Source organism: Cyanistes caeruleus, chromosome 1, assembly GCF_971803275.1.
Source record: "Cyanistes caeruleus chromosome 1, bCyaCae1.hap1.1, whole genome shotgun sequence".
Taxonomy (NCBI): Eukaryota; Metazoa; Chordata; class Aves; order Passeriformes; family Paridae; genus Cyanistes; species Cyanistes caeruleus.
Window position 1 is genome coordinate 40,178,972 of NC_141701.1, and position 26,761 is coordinate 40,205,732.

Genomic DNA, 26,761 nt, shown 5'->3' on the forward strand with positions numbered 1-26,761 from the left:
CTCTGTATTTGGTAATGAATAAAGAACTGTGGAATGTGAGCACTGATATATTCACACGCTATCTATCTGAAAGAGTATTTTTGAAATCATGTGTCTTTTTCATAACTCCTGTGAAACTAACACTTGACATTTTTGTTTCAGTCTCTAAATGATTTTGGCAGTGGAAGTTACAAACTTCAGAGACCCAAAGAAATCATCATGAAGCTATATGTATTTTTGGTCAACACTGGAACCACCCTTACATTTGATACTGAACTTGCTGTACAAAAGTAAGAGAGTAAATTAACTGTGTATTGTTTGTTTTAAATTAAAAAGTGTGTATACTTTTATATACTAAATATTTGACAGATGAAGATTAGGTTGTTTTTTTAAGTATGTAAATGTAGTTTTCCTATAGGTTTTCTGGTATTTGAGTGAATTTTAGTGGGTTTTTTCTTCTTTTTCTTTTTGTGATTAGCATTTTCAATGCCTTGCCAGGTGACTGTGTGTGTGATTCCCTCAAAGAGTAGAGAAGTTATTTACTTTCTGGGACAGTGGCTGATCTGCTCCTTACTGAGTGTGGTGTCATGTTTGGTGCATTTTGAAAAAACTGTCAGAATTACTTCTGATCTTTTGTGCCCTTTTTTTGAGTAGTATTTTTACTTGGGATTTCTCTTTAAAAGACTTACTGTCTGGCATCATAGAGGGAGCTCTGCAAGTTGCTCTTTCATCCTGAAGAAAATGTGTGCTCTGGAGTGTTTTTAGGTTGGATGCTAAAGAATTGTCATGAAGGTTTTGTCTCATGTCTAGATGGGTAAAAGTTGGTTTTGTGCTATGTTGTAAGGCTCCAAACTATTTTACCTGATTTTGTATGTAAGCCATGAACTTCTGAATGCCCAACTGCCTGAAGTGTGATTAGAATTAGATGGTTACGGTTTAGTCCCAACAGATTTTCTCTGTATTTTTTTTCACTGCATACTAAAAGCATCTTGGAGATGTTGCTTTTTAGAGAGGTTTGTATTGTGTCCTTTTTCATTGTTCTTGTGTACAGGACACCTTGGGAGTAGCAAGAGCCAAGCTCAGCTACTTACTGTCTTCATATTCTGTCAGTGATGAATGTGTTGCAGGAAAGATCTCTGCCATGGATTTTTTTTTTTTTTTTTCAAATTCACTGTTTCCTTTTTCCTGAATTCCTATTTGTAATTTTCATGACTGAAAAAAGACTGTCTCAGCTGTTTTTGTGTGCTCTTCTCTAAAGCCAACTGACAGTCAGGCTGTTACTGAGGATGAAACTGTTTCAGCCATTCTGTTTCTACTGGGCCATTTACAGATGTGCCCTGTAAGCTGTCTGATACATTTAGACATTACATTTCTAAATCATGGTGAGTGAGGTGCAGCATCTAAGATGTCATGCCAGGCTCTTAATAATTTGTTTATGCCTCCGTTTTGTTCAGTTGGATTGTTCTTTGAGAAAGCTTTCCAACAAACTGAACCGCACAAAATCAAAGGCTTCAGGTGAACAATATAACTGCTTATTCTGTATATCTGTATGTGCAGACTTTTTCTTTCTAGTAAGACTAACTTTCTTGGGTTCTTCACCTGTTTCCTTGTACATGGACAAGCCAAGCTATCTTCTAAAGACCATAGAGGTGATAGGTGAATGATTACTGTACCACAGCTAGCAAGTACAAGCTTGTACTCATGAGAGAATTGTAATGAATTTATGATGTCATGCTGAATCATGGTTGTTTTAAATAACAGATATTTATGGTCTTTTTCAAGTAACAGCAACACTTATGTTTCCTGACAGTTATATCAAAATTATTGATGCTTATTTACTTCATACTCTGAAGCTTTTTTTATACCATTGCACAGGTGCTGCCATAGTGTGTTGTGTTAGGTGGCGTCAGTAACTGTATTAGATCAGTAAATTCTTGTTTACTTTTTGGTTTAAAAGTGTCTTAATGACAGTCTAGAACTGTCTAAAATATGCAGTAATGTTAAGATGTCATCAACTAGAATTAAATGTGTGAGATAAGTGAATTAAAACCAGAAATGGTCTATTGATATACTGTTTCTGTATCAAAGTGTGTTGTGTTTATAGTAATTTGTTGTATATATATTGTTAAATTTCCTGTTATTGTTAAGTGCTTTATGGTACTTCATGTACAGTAAATCAGTCATAGTTTATTAGGTGGAATTGTGGTTATGTTATGAATAATGAAGTGTTTATAGTCTTGACTTCTTGGGCTTTAGCAAGTCAGCTGTTTGGTCACAAAGTATAAATTCAAGGAACACAATATGACTTTTACAGTTGTTATCCTAAATGCTTGATATGACATAATCCAGAATTTCAGCATGCTAACAGATCTTGGAAAAAATATTGCTGGTGGCTTATCAGCAGTGCAGAGGCTGGTTTCTTTTAGCTGATAGGTTATTAACTGAATATGCAGAATGTAACACATCACAGCATTTATAAAACTTAGAAATATATCATTGTACAGAATAAAAATATTTCTTTTAAAAATGTTCTGGTTTGATACAGGCAAGTCACCTGTGTCTCTTACAGAAATACATAAAATTAGAGACATAAATGATCTGGAGCATCATCTTTTTTTCCCATTTTTTTCTTTTCAGTGTGGCTGATCTGAAACATGCAATTCAAACAAAGTATAAGATTGCCATTCAGCACCAAGTACTGGTTGTCAATGGAGGAGAGTGTATGGCACCAGACAGAAGAGTGTGTAGTTACAGTGCTGGAACAGTAAGTGCATGCTGCATTCTTAGCCTAAACTTTCATTTATAGGGGAAGAGAAAGATTCATTACTAAGGAATTTTTAGGTATTTTTCCATAGTGTGTTGTTTGCTGGATTTCTTTGATTTGAGAAACAGGTGTTAATGTATTCAGTGTCTTAAGTGTAGATTTTAACTTGTTCTCAAGACACACTACCCACATGAGGAAATAATTGATGGTTCAACAGTAAGTTGCCTTTACTCAGTGGTTTCATTTCCTTTTTGAGTGTAGGACACCAACCCAATTTTTTTGTTCAACAAAGAAATGATCTTGTGTGAGCGTCCACCAGCTATCCCCAAAACCACGTTTTCAGCAGAGAATGAGATGGAATTGAAAGTAGAAGAATCTCTTATGATGCCTGCCGTGTTTCATACAGTAGCATCACGAACACAGCTTGCTGTGGTAAGTGGATTGTTACTGGATTTGCATATCAAAGGAAAGTATGTCAGAGGGAAAGCTTGATGTGAAATATGAAATAGTTTCTTCAAAAAAGGCAGTAAGAATGGTGTATTAATGATGATGTACTCTTCAGAGCCTTTGTCTCAGAGTTTCAAGGTAAATTTTGAAATGTGCTTGCTTCTTCAGCATATTCAGAGCCTCTTTCAAAACTGTGGTGTGATGCCTTTTGGATGTGTACATTTGGAGTATTTGCAAAACAAAAGTGATCAGGTTGCTTTGGACCATGCCTTAATGCACTGCCTTCTTTTCTGTGTCCTCAGTCTGCCTCAACCTGAAATGAGAAAAGTAACTTTGAAAGTGTTGTTAACTCAAACAGAAGATTAACACTATAATTTTTAAAAGCATCTTTCCAAGCTTCTGTTACATTTGTTGTCCAAAACAACTGATGAGGAATTAATGAAACTTAGCTTTTTCCCAAAATTCAAGTTGCTTATTACTGAGTTCTGCCTTTTAATTGCATATTGTATATATTTACTTGCAAACTGGTCAGAAGTCAAATTTGATTATTTCTGTGTTGTTTCAATAGGGAAAACTCAATCCCTGCAACATGGTCAGTAAGATACCAAGTGTACATGCAATAAAAAACAGCTGCGTGCTCAAGACACTGACATAATGCCTTCATTAGCTGGACTGATTATGTTTCTGTATTAAAAACTGATCTTGTTTTCTTCACAAATTTTACATTTAAATGGATTAAATTTTTCATATCTCTAAAGATTATTTAAGCTTCCAGGGGCTGGCAGCAGAACAGTTATGTGGAACACTTCACACAAAATGAATTGTTTTTTGTCTTGGTAATAAAATTTCTTAGTTTCAGTGACAACTGTAATGCAGTCAGGAAGAACATTTAGCGCTTGAAGTGGCTGGGGTTTAAATAGTATACAGCATAATTTAGAGAAAAGTGTTAACTGTTGCATGTAGGGCAGGGTTATTGGTTTGTTTCCCTCTCGGCATCCTGGCCTGTCAGGAGGGGGAAAGTTCTTCTGAATAATGTGAAATAATGTGACCTTGACATAATGTCTGATTTAAGGCAAGGATTGAGAGGCACTCTCTCCCCCACCTGTTGACAGTTAGAGCTGACTTTGTAAATCGGACTTTGAGTTATTAGGTATCTGTGAGTCATATGACTGTCATAGAGAAGAGGGGATATCAATGTGAATTCAGCTAAGGAGTAGGTGGTTTTAATTTGTGCTCTGAAGAGTGTGAGGGTTCTGATTTTACTGGCTAAAACAGAAAGTGCTTTAAAATCATTTTTTATGAAGTAATAAGAGAAGATTATAAAAGTAAGCAAGACTGATAGCTTCTAAATACTTCCTTTCGTTATGAAGGGGAAGCTGTAGTAATTGCTACAGTCTTTGTGTTTTGTTGAGAGTAATGGAAGTGAAAGGTAATGATACTCAGTCTCATGTTTCTCACTGTTGTTTTATCTGGTTTCTCTATTCTGTGCCCTGTTTTCTGCTCTTAGATTTGTAATTTGATTTTCAGTTTGGTAAAATTACTATACAGCAATGGAACATATTTAGTCCCTCTGGAGTTAGCTTTTTTTATTCCAAGGTTTTATAAAAAAATTTCCTATTTAGATTTGGAAAGAATTGTTGGTGCTGCCTAATCTTCCCCCTTTGAATCTAATGTTTGTATTAATATGCAGTTCATGCAAGTTTATTGCAGTGCTTGTATCTTTAAATATATTACTCAGATCTTTACTGTCTCATTCTGGTGGCAGGTCTATAATACTATTAATATTTAGCTACAGACTGAAAAGTTTATATAGAGACAGTGATCGTGAGTCGATTTGCAAGGCGAAAAGAAATCTTTCCATATTTAGTGTCACCTATTAGTAGTATTGCAGGAGTAGAGGGGATGAATTGTCTTTAAACATGGATCCAAGTAGACTGGAGGTACTGTTTTTAGCCTGCAGATTTATTTTCAGGAAGATGATTATTTGTTCCCCACTTTTGAGAGTTCTTCCATGCTTGTAAAATGATTATAGTGACAGTATTTGTTTACTCATGAAAAACTTGGAAATTTATTTAAAGATTAGATAGATAGGTAGTAAAATTCTTAAATCTGATGCACCTTTACAGCCACAGTTAATTTCATCCAGATTCATAGGCTCTGTGTTAGGCTGTGAAAATGAATTGAGTACTTCTCTGGGATGTCAAGGGACTGACAAATCCATCTTCTGTGATTGAAAATTAGTAAATAGTCTGTTGCGATTTTTAAATGTACCATGATGTGAAAACTGTATAAAGAAGTATTGCAGTATTGTACTGAAGTAGTTTTTCATGATGTCTGCTTGAAGATTATTAAACAGTAATTCAGAAGAAACTGAGGGAAGACTGGAATGTGGTTAGAGCATTAATCTTCTCCAAGGTTCACCATAAGCCTCTTGCCTGGGAGGAAGAAGGAACACAGAATATTAATCCTTCTCAAACTTAAGATCTGGGGAGAGTTAGAAAGGCTCTGAACCTCTGTGGTTGTGTGATTGATGGACCCAAAACCACGCTGAGAGTATTGTATGGGAGAGTTCCCTCAAAATTGACATGAAAAATCCAAGCTTTGTCTTTTTATTAATTCTGGAGAAACAGTAACCTGCTTTACCAGAAAAGCAGAATGGCAGTACTTGATGATGGAGATGTTTTTGCCCGTTGTAATTTTTTAGAGCATTTTAAATAATTAAATTTGATTAATTAATATTTACCACTAATACAGGTGCTAAGACATTATGATAATGCAATATGTAGTGGGAAAATAAAGGTTGCATTCTAAATTATTGCTCGTGAAAAGGTCTCACCTGCTTTTATCAACAAGAAGCAGTGATGTGTAAATATTAAAAGAATGGGAGAATATTTGATAGCTACTTGTTTTTATTTAATCTGGTATCTGCTCTGCCCAGAGACTATAGGATATGATCGTTAAAATCAGACTTGATATGAAGTTGCAAACATACAGTGATGTATGGACTCTAGTTTTTTTTCTTCTCAATAAAAGTAGTTCTAGAGTCTCCTTTAACAAGTACTTTTATGAATCCATGCCATTATGGCCTCTCCATCATTTTTTCTATTTCAATAATTGACCATTATTAACTTAAATTATGCTTTTTCTCTCTTTTTATTTTTCCTCCATAATCAGTTGTTACTACTCAGGTATAGTCATATATGACATGAAGTCATATTTTAGTTCATAGTGGAGGTCCTGGCACTCTTATGACCTGTTGCATTATGTATTTGTAGGATATAAGTATATGTAAAAGCAGCCATTTCTCTCCTCTCCCCCCCCCCCCCCAATTAACATTAATTTCTTTGAGCTAAATGTAGCCTTTTTTTAGATTTCCTTACTCCTAACCAAAAATTATTCCTCTGGGAATTTATCTTGTGTTTGGTTTTCTCTGGTACTGGGTTTGTCTTATCAAGATACATCCATTTTCTGTTTCTTTCTGTTTTCATAATTTTAACATATATTACAGATTTTCTTAAGTTCCTTTTCACTACCTGTGATCTTATTATGTAGAATTCACAGCATAAAGACTAGGTAGCTTTAAAGAAGCTGCATCTGTTTTGTTCCCTTGACTTGTTCCTTTACCATTTAAACTAAAATTCCTGCCACAGGTTTTGTCATTTGGAATACGATGTCTTCATTTCTATGTTTTTTTAAAAAGCTCGGTTAAATCAACTTTCTAAGCCTGCTTTCATTTTATGTCTTAGCATTCTAGTTTCTTCTGGGCTAAAAACTTATATATAAGGTGTCTCTGCCTGAAGGGTTCCAGGTTGGGTTTTTTCCCAATTAGCCCGGTCTCCCACCTTTCTTGCAGTTGAGCATTTCTTGCCTTGAATTGCAGTATGTGGACAATGAGGTGCATACAGTGTTTGCAGAAAGTTATGTGCACACCAGCTGAGAAGACAAGCTGTTCTCTACACAGTATGTTGTACAATAGTCTGTGTTGTGTAAATCTTGTGGTCTATTAACATGCCTGCTTAAAATGATTTCTGGAACTTAGCCTTTAGGAAAGGATTTTTTATTTTTTTATTTTTTTTTTTTTAATTTTTTTTGTGATCTAAGTGAAGTTCCCATGTCATTTGTCTGAGAAGGATATTGAACTTTTTATGAGTGGGTATGTTTCACATTTCATGGGATGCTGCTGCTGTCATGATCAAACTGTCAATTCCTGTCAGTTCTTCTTTGAGAAGTGGAAATGAGGATGAGAAACTGTGTGGTCATTTCATTTGGTTGTGTAAAACCATGTCTGTAGTCATAGTACATAGTCATAGATCATTCTCAGTTTAGTTTCAAACACTTCACATATTTAAGCCAAGAAGTATAGTCATGCTTCCTGAAAGCTGTGGCTCTACTATTTAGAGAAATGCTCTTTTCTACTTGAAAGTTGCTTTGAGACTCTCTGGAAAGAATTACTTTAAAATATTAATGTTCTTCAAGGTGTGTAGTGTTTGAAATAACCGTGTGGCCAAATTAATTTTGGTTAAATTATGCTGCCAATAGTCAGACACACTTCTGGCTCCTCCAAAGAAGTCCAGATTTCTGTGTAATTCAAATTAGTGATCAGTCTCAGTCTTTTAAAGTAATTGAGCAGGGTGAAGTAAAATGGGTTTAGTTTATCCTTAAGATCTAATGAAAGATTTAGTCTAAGATAGATCTTTCTAAATGCTACTCTAGCATTTTTTATTTTATCTTTGTAAGCAGAAGTGAAAGAGTTGGATATCTTTGAGTCAAGCTAGTGGAAGTTAACACTTACCTTGTACTGTGGTTTGACTGTGGTGGTTCATGTCACTTCTCAGTGTGTTTTTAATGATAAGTTCTTTCACTTGACTTCTCCAAACCTGCTTATAATATCAGAACTAGTGAAAACAGTACTGAAGAAAGTCATTAATCCGTGATTTGCAAGACTTACAAAACAATTCTTCATGTGCTGTGCTGGTGAAATAAGTACTTTCTAAGTAGGAAATAAGTCATGAACTGTGTGGACAAATATTCAAAGGATGTAGTCACCAAAAATAACCAATATTAAAGGAGAATGGAATAATCAGCCATCTACTGAAAGAAGAGAATTTGCCATGAAATATCAGTCTCTCTCACAGTGAAGTGTAACTACAAGATTCAAAAACTGAGATCTTGAAGTGTATCTTAATCTAGTAGGTTCATTGATGTTATTGCTGTGTATGTATTAGAGATAATGGTCTTGGTACTTTTGGTAAACAAGGTAACAGTTCCTTGTTGTGAAAGCATTTATCTGCTGTTACAGTGTATGAGTTTGTGGAATTTTACTTTTAAGAATCATTTTTATTGGTCTGAGGTTAATTTTTATGGTGATTGAAACCTGTAAGGAGTCCCTTTTACAAGGTTTCAGACACATGGCAATAGAGGACTTTGGTGGCTTATTTCCTTCCACCACAGGGTTCTAGAGAATGGAAAGAGCCCTGCATTTCCTGAAAACTTCTGTTATTTAGAGCTAAGTCCTAAGACCACTTAAGACAAACAAATCTTTGTCAGATTTTGCTCATTCAGATGAGCAGAATTATGACAGTGGGATGCAGAGACAGTCTTGAAATTGCTGAAAATGCAGTCTTTAAGTTGATCCTTAACACTTCACAAGTTAATTTCTGCTTTAGATAAAACTTACATTGTTGCTTCTACTGATTTTTGGTTGAAACCTAGAAAACTGAGTTAATTATAATCAGAAGAATCACCTAAATTTAAGTTGCGATTATCAAAGGAAATAATTCAACTAAACACTGTTACAACACCCAGCCAAAGATTAAATGCATTCTGGTGGCCTTGTGGATTTCTTGAAAAATTGGGTAGTGAAGATGTCTTTATTTGCTCTTCAACAACATAACAGCCTGTGGGGGTTAGTCTGTGTCTCGGTACTCATGTTCTTGTAGTGGTGCTCTTTTAGGTCCTCATTCCAATGGTGCAGTGAGGCAGCTGGTGTTCTAGATATGCTGCTGTAGCCCAGTAGGATGAATGTAGCCCTACAAGGCAACTGAAGTTAACTTTTGTGCTCTATGAACCATTGGGTGTCTGCCAGTAAGACTTGAGTGCATCTGTGAATAGTCAATGACAAAAGCAAGGCTGTTGTTAGGCAGGCTTCATTTTCTGTGCTGGAGCTGGCAACCTTACTGAGAAGCATTAAAACATATGTTGGATTGCAGGCCTTTATTTCTGTGCCTGATATAATTCAGTTTTTAGACTTTATTAATTTAAGAAAAGCTGCTTAATTCCTTCTTACATAGAGCCATATAGTTATATAAAATAAGTTGGTCTAGATCCTTTTAAAGTAGCCTGAGATCTCTCACAAAAATGTTGTCTATGGAGGTAGATAGCAGGTAGGAAGAACAAGCCACAACACCTGAAGGTCTATTTCAGAAGTGGTGGCTAGATAAAAAAAAAAGTATATTTGTGTAGCTTTTAATTTCATAACTTTAAAGAAAGTAGTTAAGTTACAGAGATACTCCAAAGAAAGCAAAACAACCTCTCTGCTTTGTTTTCTTGCTGCATGCTTTCACATTTTAAAAGCAGGATTGACTAAAAACAAATGAAATACTGATTTAACATAGTGTTCTTCTTGTATGCACTAGTATCTGCTTAGTATAGTCTGACTGAAACAGTTCTGGCATGTGGACAAATAGTTACTCCATGTGGTTTGACCTTCATTAGAACCATCTGTTTGGAACCTCCTGGATTCAAAGTAATACTCTTTACTATTTGAATGTAATGAGCTTATTTCATGATATGGCTTAAGAAACCAGCATCAAAAACAGTGCTGTGTTTCTGTGGATTCTAATGATGTTCAGGTTCATCCATGTTGACAGAATTCTTCTGTTTGCCTCCCACCACCTAGACAGAATTTCTTTGGCACATGTAAAAATAACTTTGAGAGGATGATAATACGTGATGCTGTTGTAATACCTTGCATATGTGCCCTGGAACATGTCTGTTCATTTGTACAATCTGATTTGTTGTCTGTTAGCATATGGGTAACTTTGAAAATGTGTTACTTGAAAGAAACTTAGCTAATGAATTTTGATCTCAGAGTTAGCTCAGAAAAAATATCTTTTGTCTCTTGAGAGACATAGTATGTCTCAATGCTTATGATTGAGATTATTTATGAATATTTATGATGGCTTTCGTAAGGGGATTTTTATTTTAATGTCCACATCTCCTGTGTATACATTAAGAAGCTGCAGCTCATCTGACAGTGAATACCCAGTTGAATACTTAGATGGCGCTGGGTTTTTTTTTTATGTAATAGTTCTTTTGGGCATGTATCTGTGTATATGAGAGATATATACATATATATATATATGAGGCACTTATTAGAATGTCCTTCTGTTACAAGGTTTCTGAGAAATTAACAAATACTAATTTGCTACTCTGGGAAATACTGTTCGCCCTTGCTTTTCTAGGAGCTAAGAAAAGCTTTTTTTCTTATTTTTCTGGGATAGGGGCTCCTTGTTTGGTCAAATTTGAGTAAATTGCTACAGGTTAGACTCTTAAATACAGTGTCAGTGCTGGTTTTCAGTTGTGTAACAAGTGATGTCAATTGTGAGGATTTTTTTTTTCTCCTTGTAACTTGTGTTTTGTGTTTGAAAGTGTTTTGCTGGAGAAACAAGCTTGTTAAAACTAAAATCTGGAACTGGCAACACTTAGGTTCTGAAAGGAGTATCAAAAGTGACATATAATAAAGCTTCATAGGGCAGCTCTAACTTGTAACTTTTGACTTCTGTTGTGAACACAATAAATAGATCTAGCTGAAAAAGCAGACATTGTCCACTAGTTAAGAGTATGTCTCAGGGTAGGAAGTTTGGTCATATGAAGCCTTATGCATACTTCAGTGTGTTAAACATTTGAGCTGCACTGTGCTGTGTTTGTCCAAGGGAAAATAGAACTGGCAAAAACCTCTGCTCAGGGCATTTAAAGAAACAGCTGAGTCCACTCTTTACTTTGCCTGGTTGGTACTCATTTGGAGGAACTCCATAAAAAGACTTTATGATTAGTTTTGATTTTGTAGGTGGCTTATGTTGTTTTAAATGGTTTGAAAGTATTGTGTGTTTTTGTATATGCTCTCACTTCTGGAACTGTGGCTTGTAGTGGTTTGGAGTAGTATGGTTCCTCATTTGGAGGAAGGCTGACTTCGAGAGAGAATAATTTTTGTGAGTTGAGAGTAAAAGTGTACATTTCCAGGATGTACATTAGAATGCAGCAGAGACATTCAGTTACCTTTTCAGCTTCATATTCTTGGTATATTTTTTTAGTATATCTTAGGGTAAAATAGTCTGTTCTTTTGGTTCTCAATATGATAACTGAGGAAGCGGTAATTCTGGTTTTTTTATATATTGTGCAATTTACCTTTGAATAACTTGTATACAAAGTAAATTTAAGACAGTAAAAAAATATTCAAACGTTCAAGTCAATATGACATTAGTCAGCTTATGTACATTTAAATTGTATAGTCAAACTGGGAATCTGGAGTCTGGAGAAATTGACTTGCAGATTTCAGCATTGTCTGGGTATAATTCCTGTTGTGTTATTGGTTGATTTTTGACTTAGGAAGCAAGAGTTCCTGCAGCAATTAAAATAACCATTCATTTCAAACAGGAAATCATCATTCTCACATGCACAGGAAACTGCCAAAGTTCAGAAAACAAAAAGAGAAGTACTAGCTTTACTACAAAGTGATAGGAACTCGTAATAACAGCTTCAGATTTTGTTGGAGTTGCATATATAACTACTTTGAATATTCATTGTTCATCTGCTGATGGTTTAGCTATCAGTGATTTGAGGGATGGTAGAATTTTGCCATGCTGCTTGAAACAAGGCTTGGACTTCTGAAATAGGGAGGATGATCATAACTTTCAGGTTTTGTCCATATGAATTGTGAAATGTTTGTTTAAAATGCTGTGTAATTTTGTGGTTTATTTCAGAATGTAAATGATGTTGGTCCCTAAATTTTTTTTGAGTGTGCATATGTGCTGCTAACCATGTGTTCAGCAGCAAATGTATTCTGAAATATACGGATGTGTTAGTTTTTAACACTGCTTTCTCACTGTATTTTGTATAACTTGTTTTTCCATGCATGGTTTTCTCACATGTATGATAGCACAGGAGATTTGTGTTCAGTCCTGGTTTAACAGCATGCTCAACCTGCAAAACCTTTTTCTAGGTTAGATTGATACTAAAATACAGGTATGCGCAGGAAAGTACTTTCCAAGGAGTCTGTTACTGGTGTTTTGAGGTGAAGGATTTATTTTATGACTTTTTTATTACTTCTTGATATTTTAGTAGGCCCTTTGAAAGGAACAGCCTTTTTCTTAAATTCCTAAACTTAAAATATTTTCTCTTCCTACTAGTTGAAACTTTGGAATTGAATGTAATAGTCATTGCTGTTAGTACAGTTTTATTAAGATCTGGTAATTGCCATGTGTAGATCTGTGTTTTAACTTTGCCAAGTGAGGTGGTAAATTCTCACCCTCTTACGGCAGTCAAATGCCTCTGTGTCATCCAGTATTTTAACAAAAAACTTGCACATTGGTTTGCAGATGCCAAGTTTCAGGGTAAGTTTTAGAGTTTTGTGGACACTGCTCCTTGCCATGTTGCATCTGGTTTATTAATCAATGAAAGGCTTAAATTATTTACCCTCCTGTTTCCTCGTGCATCTCTTCTTGCACCTGATGCATCTGTGCTTTTTGCAGACTGTTTGAGCATTTTATTGTCTTGTTCTGAGCTTCTGCTTGGCTCGTCAAAAGTGTTCTCCTATTGGACCTTGATTGCCAAGTTTTTTTATCACATTATTAGTACAAAGGTTATTATTCATGTGGGTGTGCTCTGAATATTTTATATTATCAGCATTTAATTAATTCTGTAAGGTGGTTTTGGAACTACAGTTTTCATCTCAGTTTTGAAGGTGCTTCTCAGTAAATACTACATTTTTGTCATCTAATTAACTTTGTTTATTCTTAAATTTAAAAAAAATGTTACCTTTTATGAAGTTTTGAGGTATACAACTTTTTAGGTGTCTAAATTTCCTACTTTTATGTTGCTATCTTCAATATATTTACAACAATAGCCTGATGTGTATTTTGTTGATTGTTTTTTCAGGAAATGTATGAGGTTGCCAAGAAGCTTTGCTCCTTTTGCGAAGGTCTTGTACATGATGAACATCTTCAGCATCAAGGCTGGGCTGCCATAATGGCCAACTTGGAAGATTGTACATACTCTTACCAAAAGCTGCTTTTCAAGTTTGAAAATGTGTATTCAAGCTATTTGCAGTCCATAGATGATATCAAATTGAAACTTACACAGTAGGTTTCCTATTAAATTCATTCTCCATCTCCAAATTTACTATATTTAAAATGTAGAGGTTTTTTTTAGTCTTTTATGTCTGGTGTTTATTCTGATTAACCCTGCATGTATTTGTTAGATTATGTGTCATGGAGTACATTCTTTTTGTTCTATGCTAGTGTCTTTTTTAACTGACATTTTTCCTTGTATTTGTCAGCACAAAGAAACCTGTAATGAATTATGTGGAAGATAAGCTCGTTAATGAGCAGCTGCTTAAGAGCTGGAGTTATTCCAAATGTGCACTACAAAAAGCTGGATAATAAATTTAGACATTAGCATTTTTGAATACTTATTTACACTTTTGAATTAATTGTTTTATAATAACTTGAATGGATATTTAGAATTGCAATCTGTGTTGAAAGTATGAAGTCGTAACAAACTTTGAGTGAATTGGTATACCTTTAAAAGTGATGAGGGACATGTATGTAGATATATATATATATATAATGTGTGTGTGTCTGTACTTGTGTCCTGCAGACTCTGGGTATTACTTCAAAGAAAATCCTTTACATCTTTGTAACCACTGTAGTATTATGGTATTTCCATGAGTCCTTTGCTTAATAGAATGTAAATGGATATTGGATCCTTAAAAAAATAAACCATAAATATGTTTTGTCTTAAAAAACAAAAAAAAGTTGAGGTTCATAGCTTTTGCCAAATATAAACTATTCAAACAATCAAAAAGTAGCCAGAGAACACTCAAACCTTTGAGAATAAGTGTTGATATCCATGCAGATAGGAAACATAAGTCCCAGTTGTGCATTTAAACAAAGAGGTTAAGTGGGTGTCTCTCAGTTTATCGAACTGTCCTTTTTTTCATTCACTGTAAGCTTGGAAGTGTAGATGTCATATTTGTCAGTGGAAGAGAGCAAAAACTCTTGACTTCTTTAGCTGTCCTTCCATGATGTTGTTATTCAGCATTGAAGTTTTCAAGGATAGTTGCACAATAATTTTGAAATCTGCTTCAATTCAAAAATGGATAGGAGTTCATATTGTGGGTGACTTGTCTAAAATTTCGTGTCATGTTGGCTTCTAGATACTGATGGTTTTTTTCTTTCCACTTTTTAAAAAAAGCTTGGGTTCTGCTGTTTCTATCATGGCCAAGATACCACTGCTGGAGTGCCTAACAAGACATAGTTACAGAGAGTGTTTAGGAAGACTGGAGTCTTCACCTGAATATGGAGGAACAGAAAGTGAAGAAACTGAGGATGGGAAATCTGCTGAATTGGTGCTTTATCCTGATGTATCTAAAGTGAACAGTAAATCAATGCTAGCATCATTTTGCAAGTCAGTTGAACATTCAGCTTTGGAAGGCACAGATCCTGAAAATGTAAAAGATGATAAGGAATCTGGTCAAAGTGCTACTGTCCAGGACAATGAAATGTCAGTAGAATTGAAAGATGATCAGCCTTCCTTCAATGTGTCTTTGTTAGACTGGATAAATGTTCAAGATAGACCTAATGATGTTGAATCCCTGGTCAGAAAATGCTTTGATTCCATGAGCAGGGTAAGTTAATATTTATTTTTTTTTAATCAAATTGCATTGCATTGAATGCTGCTGCTTTTTTTTTTCCCAGATGCAGGTGCTTTTGAAGTGACTGACTCAACTCTTTTGTAACTTGTTTCTTGGATAACTTTCTGAATGAAAGCTGACGCAGAGACTGGGGAGGGATAAGTGTCAGAAATGTGTTTTACGAGTTTGAATGTTAAGAATTTTATCTTTAGGAAGATGAATAATTTTATGAATGTTTGTTATCTTCCTTATTTTTCAAATGGCCATTTCTTTTGGAAAGCCAAAAGCTTCTTGTAGCGTGTAAGCAAAGTGCCACTACTATTATTCCTTTGTCTTTTTCATAGAAACTGTATTTATAATAAAAATAAAGCTTTTCCTGGACCAGATTTAATGCTCTTTGAGTTCAAAATAGTTAAGCCTTTATTAAATATAGAAAAAAAATTACATGTTTAATTGGGATAAATTTATATTCTATATCTCTGCATTCTCTTTATTAGCTGATACTGGGGTGCTCAGAAGGACACGGTTGGTCAGTCTGTATTTCTGCTGCTGAAAGAATACGACAGTGCTCACTTTCAAAATTAATATTTTAATCAGTGAGCATTATAACCTTTTAAAAGTATTTTGCCTATAATTTTCCTTCTCTCTTTGCTTTCACTGTAGCTGATATTTCTCACATTGTCTAGCCTTGTTTGCATAGCTGCAATATATTACTACAACGCAACATACCTTGAATAAAGAAAACAATTTCTATTGTCTTTGACACTATTTCCTCTGTAAGGTAGGACTGGAATACTGAATCAGTGATTTCTAAAACCCATTTGTGTAGGGAACATCATGGTGTGGTCAGTTCTATACATTGATATTTTGAGTCAGTCTGAAAATTAGTGGGAGAATTTGGCTTAATTTTAAGGATTGTAGTAGTATAGACAAGGCTAAGGAAAAAATTGGACATGACAAGTTGGTTTTTTTTCTTCAGCAAAAAAACAAGAGTTGATTTTGTCTGTAAAAGACTTTTGATTGGCTGGAGTCTGAGACAGTCCTCTGTCCTTTTTGTTCAGTAACGCTATGAGGTATTTTTTACTCTTTTAAAGCAAGAATAACAGAACCCACTAGATGGGTTGTGAGACAATAAATTCAGTTTCTACGAAATATGAAAAGAACACAAATGTAGTATGTTTTAAAAATCAGTGTTTGAAGAGATGGACATTAAAAATTGCTTCCAAATAAGTTATAGAGATCCAAAAGACACAAAATGCAAAGAATACTTTAAGTATGTACTCTACTTTTTTGATCAGCTTGTAGTCTTACCTCACATATATCATGTTTTAGAGGCACTGTCTTGTACTTGTCTTTTCTGTCCTCTTCTTACCTAAGGTTAGGCAGAAATCCTTTATTTCAACAATTGTAATTGTCTTGTAACTGCAGTCAATTTGTATGAGAAAAAATTGTGATTGAACCTGCAAAAAATGCAGTTTCTTTTTGTATTCTTGGCATAAACAGAATTGGCAGGTAGGGAAAGTGCTTCAATCAAGAGTATTCTGGCCACCAACACAGCAGTTGTGATTGATCTGTCCTGATCCATTTTGGTTCACAAAAAAAAACAACAGCTTTGAAATAATGTGTTCCTGATTCTACTTAGGAAAACATTAATTTACTCTGTTTTGATAGCAGCACAAAGGATTGAATCTTTGCTTACCATTGACTTAGAATTAGTTGAAAACAGAAGCTGAAGAGGAAAAGGAAATTGTAAATAAATACCTTGCAACATTCTTTTTCTTTTCATATTCATTTGAGGTGACACTTCAATATAAAAACCCTAAAATAATAGAATAAAATGGCACTAACTTTTTAAAATTGTTCTGCCTGCATTCTCCCTATGTACTTCTTGGGAATATGAACCATACAAATGGCTTGTGATAGCAATTCTTATTTCAAAAACTGAATTCAGGTAAGATTTTCCTGAAAGCTTAAAGCATCGGAGTAAGATTTCAAAGAGTAAAGTTTATACATTTGGGACTGGTAGTCTTGACATAACTGGTGTGTTGCACAGAGTGGTGCTAAGTTTGTGATGGTTCTAGTCTCTAGATGTTTCTACAAAATGTCACTTCTAATTACAGAAACCTTGGCTGCAGTAAAAGCACTGGGTAAGTAGGAGCCAAACAGATATTTTTGTTAAGTGCTGTTGTAGCCACTTAAATAAGAGGATAGAAATGGAAGATACTTTCAAATGATGAAAAGAGCAGTATTACCTGCCAGTGAAAGTAGAGCTGGATGCTGTAGATGCAGTTAAATTAAACATGGGATGAAAGTGTAGATGGAGGAAATAGGTAAGAAAAGAATGAGAGGAGTAGCCATTCTTTGTAAAAAGAGATAAAACACTATTAGTTTAAGAAGGTAAAAAGAGAAAAAACCCACCATATTGTTTTTTAGTATTTTGTTAAGAAACTCTTCTGGATGCTGCAGTGGATTAATTTAGGGTGCCTTGGGGAGTAATCTTGAATAGGATGGTAGTGAAAATTGTCCTGTAAAATGGATCTGGTTAAATACTTTTGTTAATGTTTCTTGAAGACGGACAGGTGACTTAAGACCAATATTGATAAGACATAACATATGAAAAACTAACCTTTGTTTTCAGAGAATTTGGTTGTATTTTGTCACATTAATAACGGCAGTAATGGTTTATTCTAAGGAGTTCTGGGCTAATTACTAGGTTTTGGTACATTCTCATTAAGTTTTTGGTTGGCATTTTGTTTGAAATAAATTGACGACCTATTCTTTATAGTTGCTCCTTAATTTTTAATGTTCCTCCTCTCCAGATTTCTCTCTCTGCCCACCCACACCCCTGAGGGGGTTGTTTCCAGAATGAAGTGCTGTGTGTGAAACTTAAATAGTAGATTGAGGGGAGAATACACTTTCACTTATGCTACTATTGAGTCAAATAAGTGCTTCTTTTTGAGGATGGGGATTGATTTGTGTGCTCTGGAAGAGGCATAAACCCTGCATGTTGATGAAAGAGGCCAGTGCTGTGATAGCCAGTGTGACCTCACAAATAGCATTCTTTTCAGTGGTTTCTCTTGTAAGAGATGGCATACCATAACCATTTTGGATAAGTTTGGGCAAACTGGTTCATCGACTGCTAGCACCTAATGATTTTTACTGTATGCTTAGCTAATGTATTTCAGGTTTACGCTAAACTGGGACCTTCACAAGAAGTAACAATTACTTATGTTGTTCCTAGAACTCTTACATTAATTTACTACTCTTACAATGAAGTTTGAAGAGTCACCCTTAGTATCTGTGGACATTTCTTAATGTTTCAAATGCTTCTTTTTTTCTGGATAATGGTGTGTGAAGGAATATAATGCAATAACTTTTAAAATGTGTTTCTGTTAGGAAAAAAAACCCTCTAGCTAAAAGTATGACAGATAAACTATTTTTCCATGGAGTCTTTTTAAGTTGCTTAGAAATGATCTTCTTTTTCAAACAGTAGATTAAAACACTCATTTGGTGGGAAAAGGTTCTTGCAGCTTTTTCTGACTACCCTCCCTTCTGTTCTTTCCATTGAGCCACATTCATGATTGGTTTTGATTGTAGCTTATGGACTCTGTCACAGGTCAGACTGTCCATTAGCTATAAAGTGCCTCTTCCCCCTGCATCTCGCCTTGTCCATTTAACCAGTGTCCCTTCCCCTTATAAGGACCCAGATTGCTGTGGTGGTCTGGTTGGAATACTTCAGAAAAATTCATGCTGTGATACAGAATCCACAGACTCATTTACTCAGAATTCTGAAACAGATGATAGATGTAGTCATAGATTAGATTTAAAAAAAAAAGAAAATGTTGAGGTTAAAAAACCTCATTTAGCTAACTTAAATCACCTTTCAGTGCATCAACTACTAATAAATTTCTTTTTTTAGCTTGATCCACGGATCATCCAACCCTTTCTGGCAGAATGTCGCCAAACTATCGCCAAACTAGATAATCAGAATATGAAGGCTATTAAAGGTCTTGAGGATCGACTCTATGCATTGGACCAGATGATAGCAAGCTGCAGCAGACTGGTGAATGAACAAAAAGAACTTGCTCAGGTAATACACAGTTATGTGTGCAGCATTGGAGGGCGGAAGGTTTTTGATATGTGTATGCTATTAAAGTTACAATGAAGCAATTGCATGTCTATATGCAAAATAGTTTCCAACATATCACACTGGGGTTCGTCAGTAAGGTGCTATTTCTTCATAATTTGACAATTAAATTTTGGCAGTTTTTGCATCTTGTCATGTTTTCACATGGTTTAAAGCTACAGCTAGAAAATCAGAACTTTAGTTAGAGATACAGAATAAGAGTTAAATAGATCAATTTTAATTTTGAAGGGAAATATTAAGTCCTTGGTAATTTATCACTCAGTGATATAGGATCAGAGAATAGGTTAATGGTTGATCATCAGTATTGTAGTAATGAGAAAAAGTAGTATGCCTTCACTGGACAGTGTCATTTTAAGTGATAAGAAATTCAGTTAAAGACTATTTTAAGTATAAAATATGTAGCTCTTATTTTTAACAAACACTCCAGTATCATATGGAAGTTATTTTATTAAATCCAGTTTCTGTAAAGAGCTTCAGGTAAGTTTATAATTAGGATTATCCTTAATGTCTTATTTGCTACTGAAAGTAAATAAAAGTCTATTTGGCAATACATGATGGTGTTCAGATTTTCATCATGACCTTGGAGTTGGGACTCTGAAAAAAGATATGATTTTCTTACTCCTGCTTCTACACTGATATATTATTAGTAGGAATAAATGAACAATCTTGCCTCCCTATTTTGAAGGGAGTTAGAGGGCCCTTTTGAGGAGGGCAGTGCTGGGCTGAGAGTTGTGTCGGCCCATGTTCCCTGTTGCATCTGTGGTCTGGTATGTAAAGGTGGATACAACCAGTACTTCTGGCAGCACTGTTCAAAAGTAGAGCCTGTCTCCAGATAAATTCAATGAGTAAATTTAGAAGCAAGTTTGTGCTAAAGCAGTCTTGTGGTGTTTATACCGTAGGCCAGTGCTAAACCCAAGTGAATTTAGCATGATGGCTAAGCTGGTTTTCCCATCCCTATGCTTGGTTGCCCTATACTGGGAGTGGTGCTTGTAGCTATTTTTGCCTTAACTTGGATGAAGAGCCTACCTCAAGTTTATGAATGGCACTCTGGAGTGAGAAGCCTAGCAGTCAGTTGGAAAGAGACTTTGTCATCTTGTTTAAATGCTACTGTAAATTTAGAATTTGTACCTTTTCAAGACTTGGCAGAGACTTAAACTTTCAAATCTTCATCCTTGCCATTCATTTCTTTTTATAAATTGTCTCTTGCTTTACTTATGTAAGTAAATTTGATGTAAGGGTACATTCTGCATGCAAATAAGGTGTGTGGCTCTTGATCTTGGTGCTTGAGAAGAATTAGTTTCATTTGTGAATTTCTTTATGCAAGAAATACAAATTCTTCAGCCCACATCAGTATTGAACATGCTCTAAGTTGATGTTAAATCTTGCAATTGCCAGAAATTAAGATGGTTAGCAGAAGTTAGAATGATGGTTGATCCCCTCCATCCTAGTAATTATGTTTCTGTTGCACTGCATTTTGTGGTCTTTCACTGCTGTTGGTTAGTTGGGTAAAGTTCTGTTAGGGTTGTGTTGGTAACTATTTGGGAGTGAAATATGGAACAAAATTGATTTGGACTAGACTACAGAATGGAAAGAAAGCAACTTTGACAATTGCTTTCTTCATGTATTATTCTGTTATATTTCACAATGGTTACAGTAAGTTTGTTAAAATTCTTGCATTCTTAAAGAAGATGTATCACTTTCATGCCTTTTGATTGTCACAAAGCTTGTGTAACAAGTGTTTCTCTTCCTCTAGGGATTTTTGGCTAATCAGAAGAGAGCTGAGAACTTGAAAGATCCTTCTGTGCTGCCTGATTTGTGTTTGAGTCATGCAAATCAGCTGATGATTATGTTAACTAATCACAGAAAACTATTAGATATTAAACAGAAATGTACCACTGCCAAACAGGAGCTTGCAAATAATCTGCAAGTCAGACTGAAGTAAGCTAACTTTTCAGCTTTATATATTCAGCTTTTATTACTTCCACTTGCAGCAAAGCTGTTTAGGGAACATGTCTTAAGGAAAACATTAGTATAAAAATATCTGGAGTGCGTATCTTGTAGTGTCTCTGTTGGTATATATTTCTGATTGCTTAATGTTGACTTGTTTGTATTTTTTGTTTCATTTTTGCTTCACTTCTGTGAATAAAAGTAATTTTATGTTTTTTATTAGTTGTGGGATATACTTTCACTGTAAGTCTTCTCTAGGGGCAAAGTTGCTGTCATGTTTCTCCTCAAGCATACCAGTTCATTACCACCTCAGTAGTTATCCTGTGGTTTAATTGTATTGGTGTCTGTGCTTGAAATTTGTCTATTGATTGTATGATTAAGGGATTTGAAGATATGGTTACAAGATTTGAGAATTTATTACAGGGCCTGTTTGCTTGCAGTGCATGAGTGCATTGTGTGAACTTCCCAAACAGTGTTGTGTTCTTATTTCTTTGACAGTACTCCAACCTTTAATATGTCTTGCTAAAGCTTTTCAGTAAGCATTTTTAAGATTTATAAAGAAAAAGTAATAATTTTTTTTCTCAGTATATATCAGCTTTTTTGAATTCTACTGGAGAAAGTTGCATTATTACTACTCCTAAGGTTATTTTTGCTAAGAACTTGTCAAAAGCAATTATTAACTTAACTGAAATAGAGGTAGATGTTAATTTTGGATTACTGATGTGGATATTCTGTTGTGAGAAATTAATAGGAAACTGCTGGGTGACTACTGAGTTCTGAATAGCTTGGTACTTTCAGTTAGCCTGTTGTTGTCCCATGTGAAATGATGTCATTGTTCATTTCATCCAGACATGTTGCTAATCTAATTTAAACTAAAAAAACCCTCAGACAACTAAGATGTGATCTTCTAAAGTGTAATCTACTTTTGTAGGTGGTGTTGTTTTGTGATGCTTCATGCTGACCAAGATGGAGAGAAACTACAAGCACTGCTTCGTCTTGTAACAGAGCTCCTAGAAAGGGTCAAAGTTGTAGAGGCTCTCAGCACTGTTCCTCAGATGTACTGTTTAGCTGTTGTTGAGGTTGTGAGGAGAAAAATGTTTATAAAACACTACAGGGAGGTAAGTAAATAAAACTTTGAGACCAAACCTTTGTATCAGCATATGAATTAACAACTAACTACTTATCTTCCCCTTTCACAGTGGGCAGGTGCTTTAATAAAAGATGGGAAACATCTGTATGAAGCTGAAAAGGCAAAAAGGGAATCTTTTGGTAAACTCTTTAGTAAGTACTTTCCCTTTGTGAAGTTGAATTGTGTTACAGTGTATCTCTTGTTTTTGTAGTTAAAATAATTTTCATCATATTCTAATTTCAATACCTGAAAATTTTCTTTTACTTAAATAGGAAGTGCATGCTGGTCCTATTACAAAGAAAATATTTTTCTATTAATCAAATCAATTAACTATTTCATGCAGATTATCCAGAATAATGTGAAAGTTGTGATTAATGGTTGTGAAAGATTTCTCATTTTCACATTTAAATGCAGTTTGTGCTTAAACATGCCTTGTGAGCTCTATTATTCTTTTAAAGAACACTTCTAAAACTGTTACTGAGTATTTGGGTACTGCTATGACTTCCTCTGTACTATTCCAGAAAAATCCAAGAACTAAGACCCATGTCTAAAAAACTAGACCAGAAGTTTAAAAAAAAAATAAGTAAAAATAAAGATTCTGTTAAAAGAATTTTGATTACTTTTTGTGCAGTGCAAATTATGTTCTGATGGACAGCTAAAATAAGAAAATTGAGTGAAAGTTTATAAAACATTTTTGGAAAGGTGAGGAGGAAGATTACAGTGAAAATTTTGAAAATATGTTGAGGCTTCTGCCTGTGTGAACATTAAGCAAAAAGAGGCTTCCATGGAGGGAGCTCTTCTTGAATGGTGGCTTTTGCCTGATGTTCTGTGGTCATTTGCAATTTTATGTAGTCATCAATATAAGTAGTAATGCTTCCAAATGTAGTTCAGCTATTAAACTGCAGTAACTTTAGATTTCTCTTGAGAAGTTGCATTTCTTCCTTTAAATAAGTTGTTTTGTTTTTTTCTTCAGGGAAGTCTTTTCTAAGGAATCGTTTGTTTAGAGGACTTGACTCCTGGCCTCCATCCTTTTGTGTATGTACTCATGTCTTCGGGTTTTATTTAATTTCTATATAGTTTCATAAATTAAAAACCTGGGCTTAATTCATTGAAGCTATATGCCTTTCCCATTGCTGTGACACAGATGAAAAACCTGGGAGGTAGTGTTCTCTGCCATTTCAAGTGACCTATATTAACATTGGTTTGTAACTTGCAATGCAGTGAGAGACGAAATGTCAGCTCTCTTTTTAGCAGTCCTTTTTTAGTCTGTGGTATTGAAAAAAAAATTACTCTTAATGGTCAGAAAAAAAGAAGTCAGGAGGAATAATTTGATCATCTAATTGTCTTGTGAATGATAGAGCAATAAAATTAATTGGATGGTAAAAGCAAGTAAAAGTTTTCCATGTAATCACTGGATGAGCGCAAAAAGCATTTTTGCTTCTTAATTGGCTGAGAACATGAGGGCATTGTAATTAGGCATTGCCTGTTAGCTTTGATTTCATACAGCTTGGTTACTTGAAGTAAGCTAACTCCCTGATTCTAATGTTGCCATCTCACTTTGCCTTTTTAACCTTTCCAGCTTCTCCTTTGCAGCTTTATTTTTTATTTTTTATTTAAAGGATACTTGGAAGATAAGAATGCTACTCATTTCAATGTTTTAAATACTGAACTGAATTAATGCTTATATGTATAGCAGCACAATAAATAAAGCTTCAATGCCATCTCTTACCCCTTAACTGCTAAACACATCCATAATGTTTATGAAGGTTGGTAATAGGGAGGAAGTTGGACTAGATGCTCATTGTAGGTCCCTTTCAATTGGAATATTCTATTCCACTGCTGCCCAAGCACTATGGATAGTTAATCATTACAGATGCAAGGGTTTTTTTAGAGGCACAGGACCAGACATGGTTTCTTAAAAATTCAAAATCTTTTGAGTGAGAGATCAGTTGACTGCTAACTTTTCTGTGGTATTTATTAAACTCTTTTTAATCCTTCTTTAGTAATGTGATACTTTACAGCAATGTGTAAATCGGTATCTTCTTTACAGACACGAAAACCTCGCAGATTTGACAGTGAGCTTCCAGATATCTCGTTGAGTGACTTGCAGTTTTTGCAGTCTTTCTGTCCTTCAGAAGTACAGCCATTACTCAGGTAAGGCACCTTCTTACACTTTGTGTGTCACAGTAACAGCTTTCCCATGGATCCCATCCCCATCAGTTTTCCACCCCCTTAGGTCATCTTCCATAAAGAACAAACAAGGATATTTTCTGATCTGTTACCATTCTTTAGCAGTGATGTTCACTGATTTAATGCAGATACATATGTACTCGAGCTCTGATGATTTGAATGTATCTATTCTGGATTGAGATGTAAAGGATTTTGATCAGAGCTAAAAAGAAAAAAAATTGCCATAAGCTTTAAACTGAAATAAACTCATAACTATGTTTGGTCAGATCAGAATGAGATTTTATTCTTTTTTCTTTTGTTCTTTGTTGTGCGGTGTTTTGGAGGAAATAAAATAAATGTATTTAGCTCAGCATGAGATCATAGAGATCTTCTATATTCAATTACTACTTTTTCTCCAATTTTATTAAACTGATTTTGCTAAAAAGTGTATTCTCTTAAGCGCCTCTGCTGTCTATGGCAAGCCATCATTTTGAGAAGTTCTATTTCTATGTTTCTTACTTCCCAACAATGAGGCAGACATACATATGTAGACAAGACAACTACTGGTTTGTCACACAAGCAATTTACAGGATTAGTTCCTTATCTAGAACTTGGGAGATACCTTTGTGAAAAAGATGACTGTCATTGTGACTTTCCAAACTCAGCAATCAAGGTGAAGAAATTCCAACCAAGATAATGGGCCAGAAAAGGGCAGTAGTAAGTTCTGTGTGAGACACTTCTGCCTAGGAGGAGATCTACCAGTATGACCAGAGTCAGATGTATGTATTATCATCTTCTTCCTCAGAGAGACCTGCAGTTAGAGATTTGAGATTTGCTGTGATTTCTCTTTTTGTTGTTATTTTTCTTTTGTTTGATGGGGATTTTGGGGTTTTTTCTAAGCCCCAAGGCAGAGTCTGACGAAGTTGGGATTGCATTTACAAAGGTAAATGCGAGAGGAAAATGCTTGACTGCCATCTGTCGGGTTCACCAACAGTGTCAGCCCAATACCTGTTACTGATCCATAAGGCAGGAGTTCAGTTCACTGCTTTTTTTCTCCTGTGTTTTGGACTGGCATTCTTTTTTCATTCTTTTTCATTCAGGACTCCTGACTATCTTTATAGTGGTGTTGATGGAGCTAACAAGTGTAGTGAGCTTAGTCAGCTTGACAGTGGATTTGCCATAGGTCATTTTACAGCTGCTATACCCTTTTAATTTCTCATTTTGCTCCTTGACTTGCTTCTCATTAATTTTGTGGGGAAAAAAAGTGCAACTTTAGGATCTTATTCCTAATGTTTGCCTGACTTTTAAATTTGTGAGAATTTTACAACCTTCCTGGAAGTTTATACTGAGTTGGGAAAGAATTTTACCCTGCTATTGTCAAAAAAAATCAATCCCTGACTTAGATGTTTTAGTTGGTTTGAACTGTAGTGACATAGCTTTCCACTTGGTGGCAATAGAGGTGGGATTATGTCATTCTTTCTGGTTTCTGGGCTCAGGATTGCATTTGCTGAGAAATACAGAGGATAGTGGTGAACTTGCAACTCAAGTGAGCAAAAGCTGTCACAGAGCTTGGGTAGATGCTGATCTTCAGAAGGAACTTGAGAGCAGTACTTTCTTCGGTGTTTTCATTTAACATGTAAAGAACAAGCAATAAGCGAAGTCCTTTTCTATCAGCATTGAACCTCTCAGAGGCATAATTAAAATGAAGATGTTTTAATTTACTTACAGTGCTTCAGTCTTCTGACATTGTGTTTGAGCAGTTATTGAAATCTTAATTCTGCAAAAATAAACTCAAAGCTACTTGCCCTATATATTGAATAGAGAATGCAGAATACATTGAAGTGTAATCTGCTTTTACTATATTGTTAGTCTAAATGAACTCTTCCTTTGTGTTTTCAGCTTATCTTGAAACACTTGAAATGTGATCACGACACATTAATCAGTTGTTTAATTTAGGTTACCTATCATGAAAATAAAATAGTAGAGAATTAATTGCTTCTTCAAAGGAAGAGCTGGGTTGGAGAGAATCCAGTTGGAGACAAAATATAGTCATTTGCAAACACAAGTGCTTCAATTCAATCTAATCACTTCTGTTACTGTCATCAGAACTCTTGGTACTACTGGCAGATGCTTGCCTTGGGAGGAAAGACTAGAATTATTTCCTCATCACTGTGTTTAATTTTATTAACTCCTTAAAAGTGCCTAAGTTTTTAATTTGAAACAAAAATTTAGAGCAGGGGGTCTTAGTAGACTTTTTTCCATATAAAA

General features: G+C 35.0%; 1 protein-coding gene across 4 annotated transcripts in view; it reads left to right on the forward strand.

Annotated features, from left to right (window-relative positions):
• RB1CC1 (RB1 inducible coiled-coil 1) overlaps positions 1 to 26,761 on the forward strand; it is a 70,065-nt gene that overhangs the window by 19,264 nt on the left and 24,040 nt on the right. For all 4 annotated transcript variants that reach the window (XM_086888265.1, XM_086888281.1, XM_086888275.1 and 1 more), the window contains exons 3-13: positions 142 to 269; positions 2,617 to 2,743; positions 3,005 to 3,175; positions 13,346 to 13,548; positions 14,663 to 15,095; positions 19,021 to 19,191; positions 21,002 to 21,186; positions 22,127 to 22,313; positions 22,395 to 22,476; positions 23,298 to 23,359; positions 24,375 to 24,478. In XM_086888265.1, coding sequence (XP_086744391.1) covers positions 199 to 269; positions 2,617 to 2,743; positions 3,005 to 3,175; positions 13,346 to 13,548; positions 14,663 to 15,095; positions 19,021 to 19,191; positions 21,002 to 21,186; positions 22,127 to 22,313; positions 22,395 to 22,476; positions 23,298 to 23,359; positions 24,375 to 24,478 — 1,796 coding nt within the window. In that variant the 5' untranslated portion in view covers positions 142 to 198. The remainder of the gene's footprint in view (positions 1 to 141; positions 270 to 2,616; positions 2,744 to 3,004; positions 3,176 to 13,345; positions 13,549 to 14,662; positions 15,096 to 19,020; positions 19,192 to 21,001; positions 21,187 to 22,126; positions 22,314 to 22,394; positions 22,477 to 23,297; positions 23,360 to 24,374; positions 24,479 to 26,761) is intronic.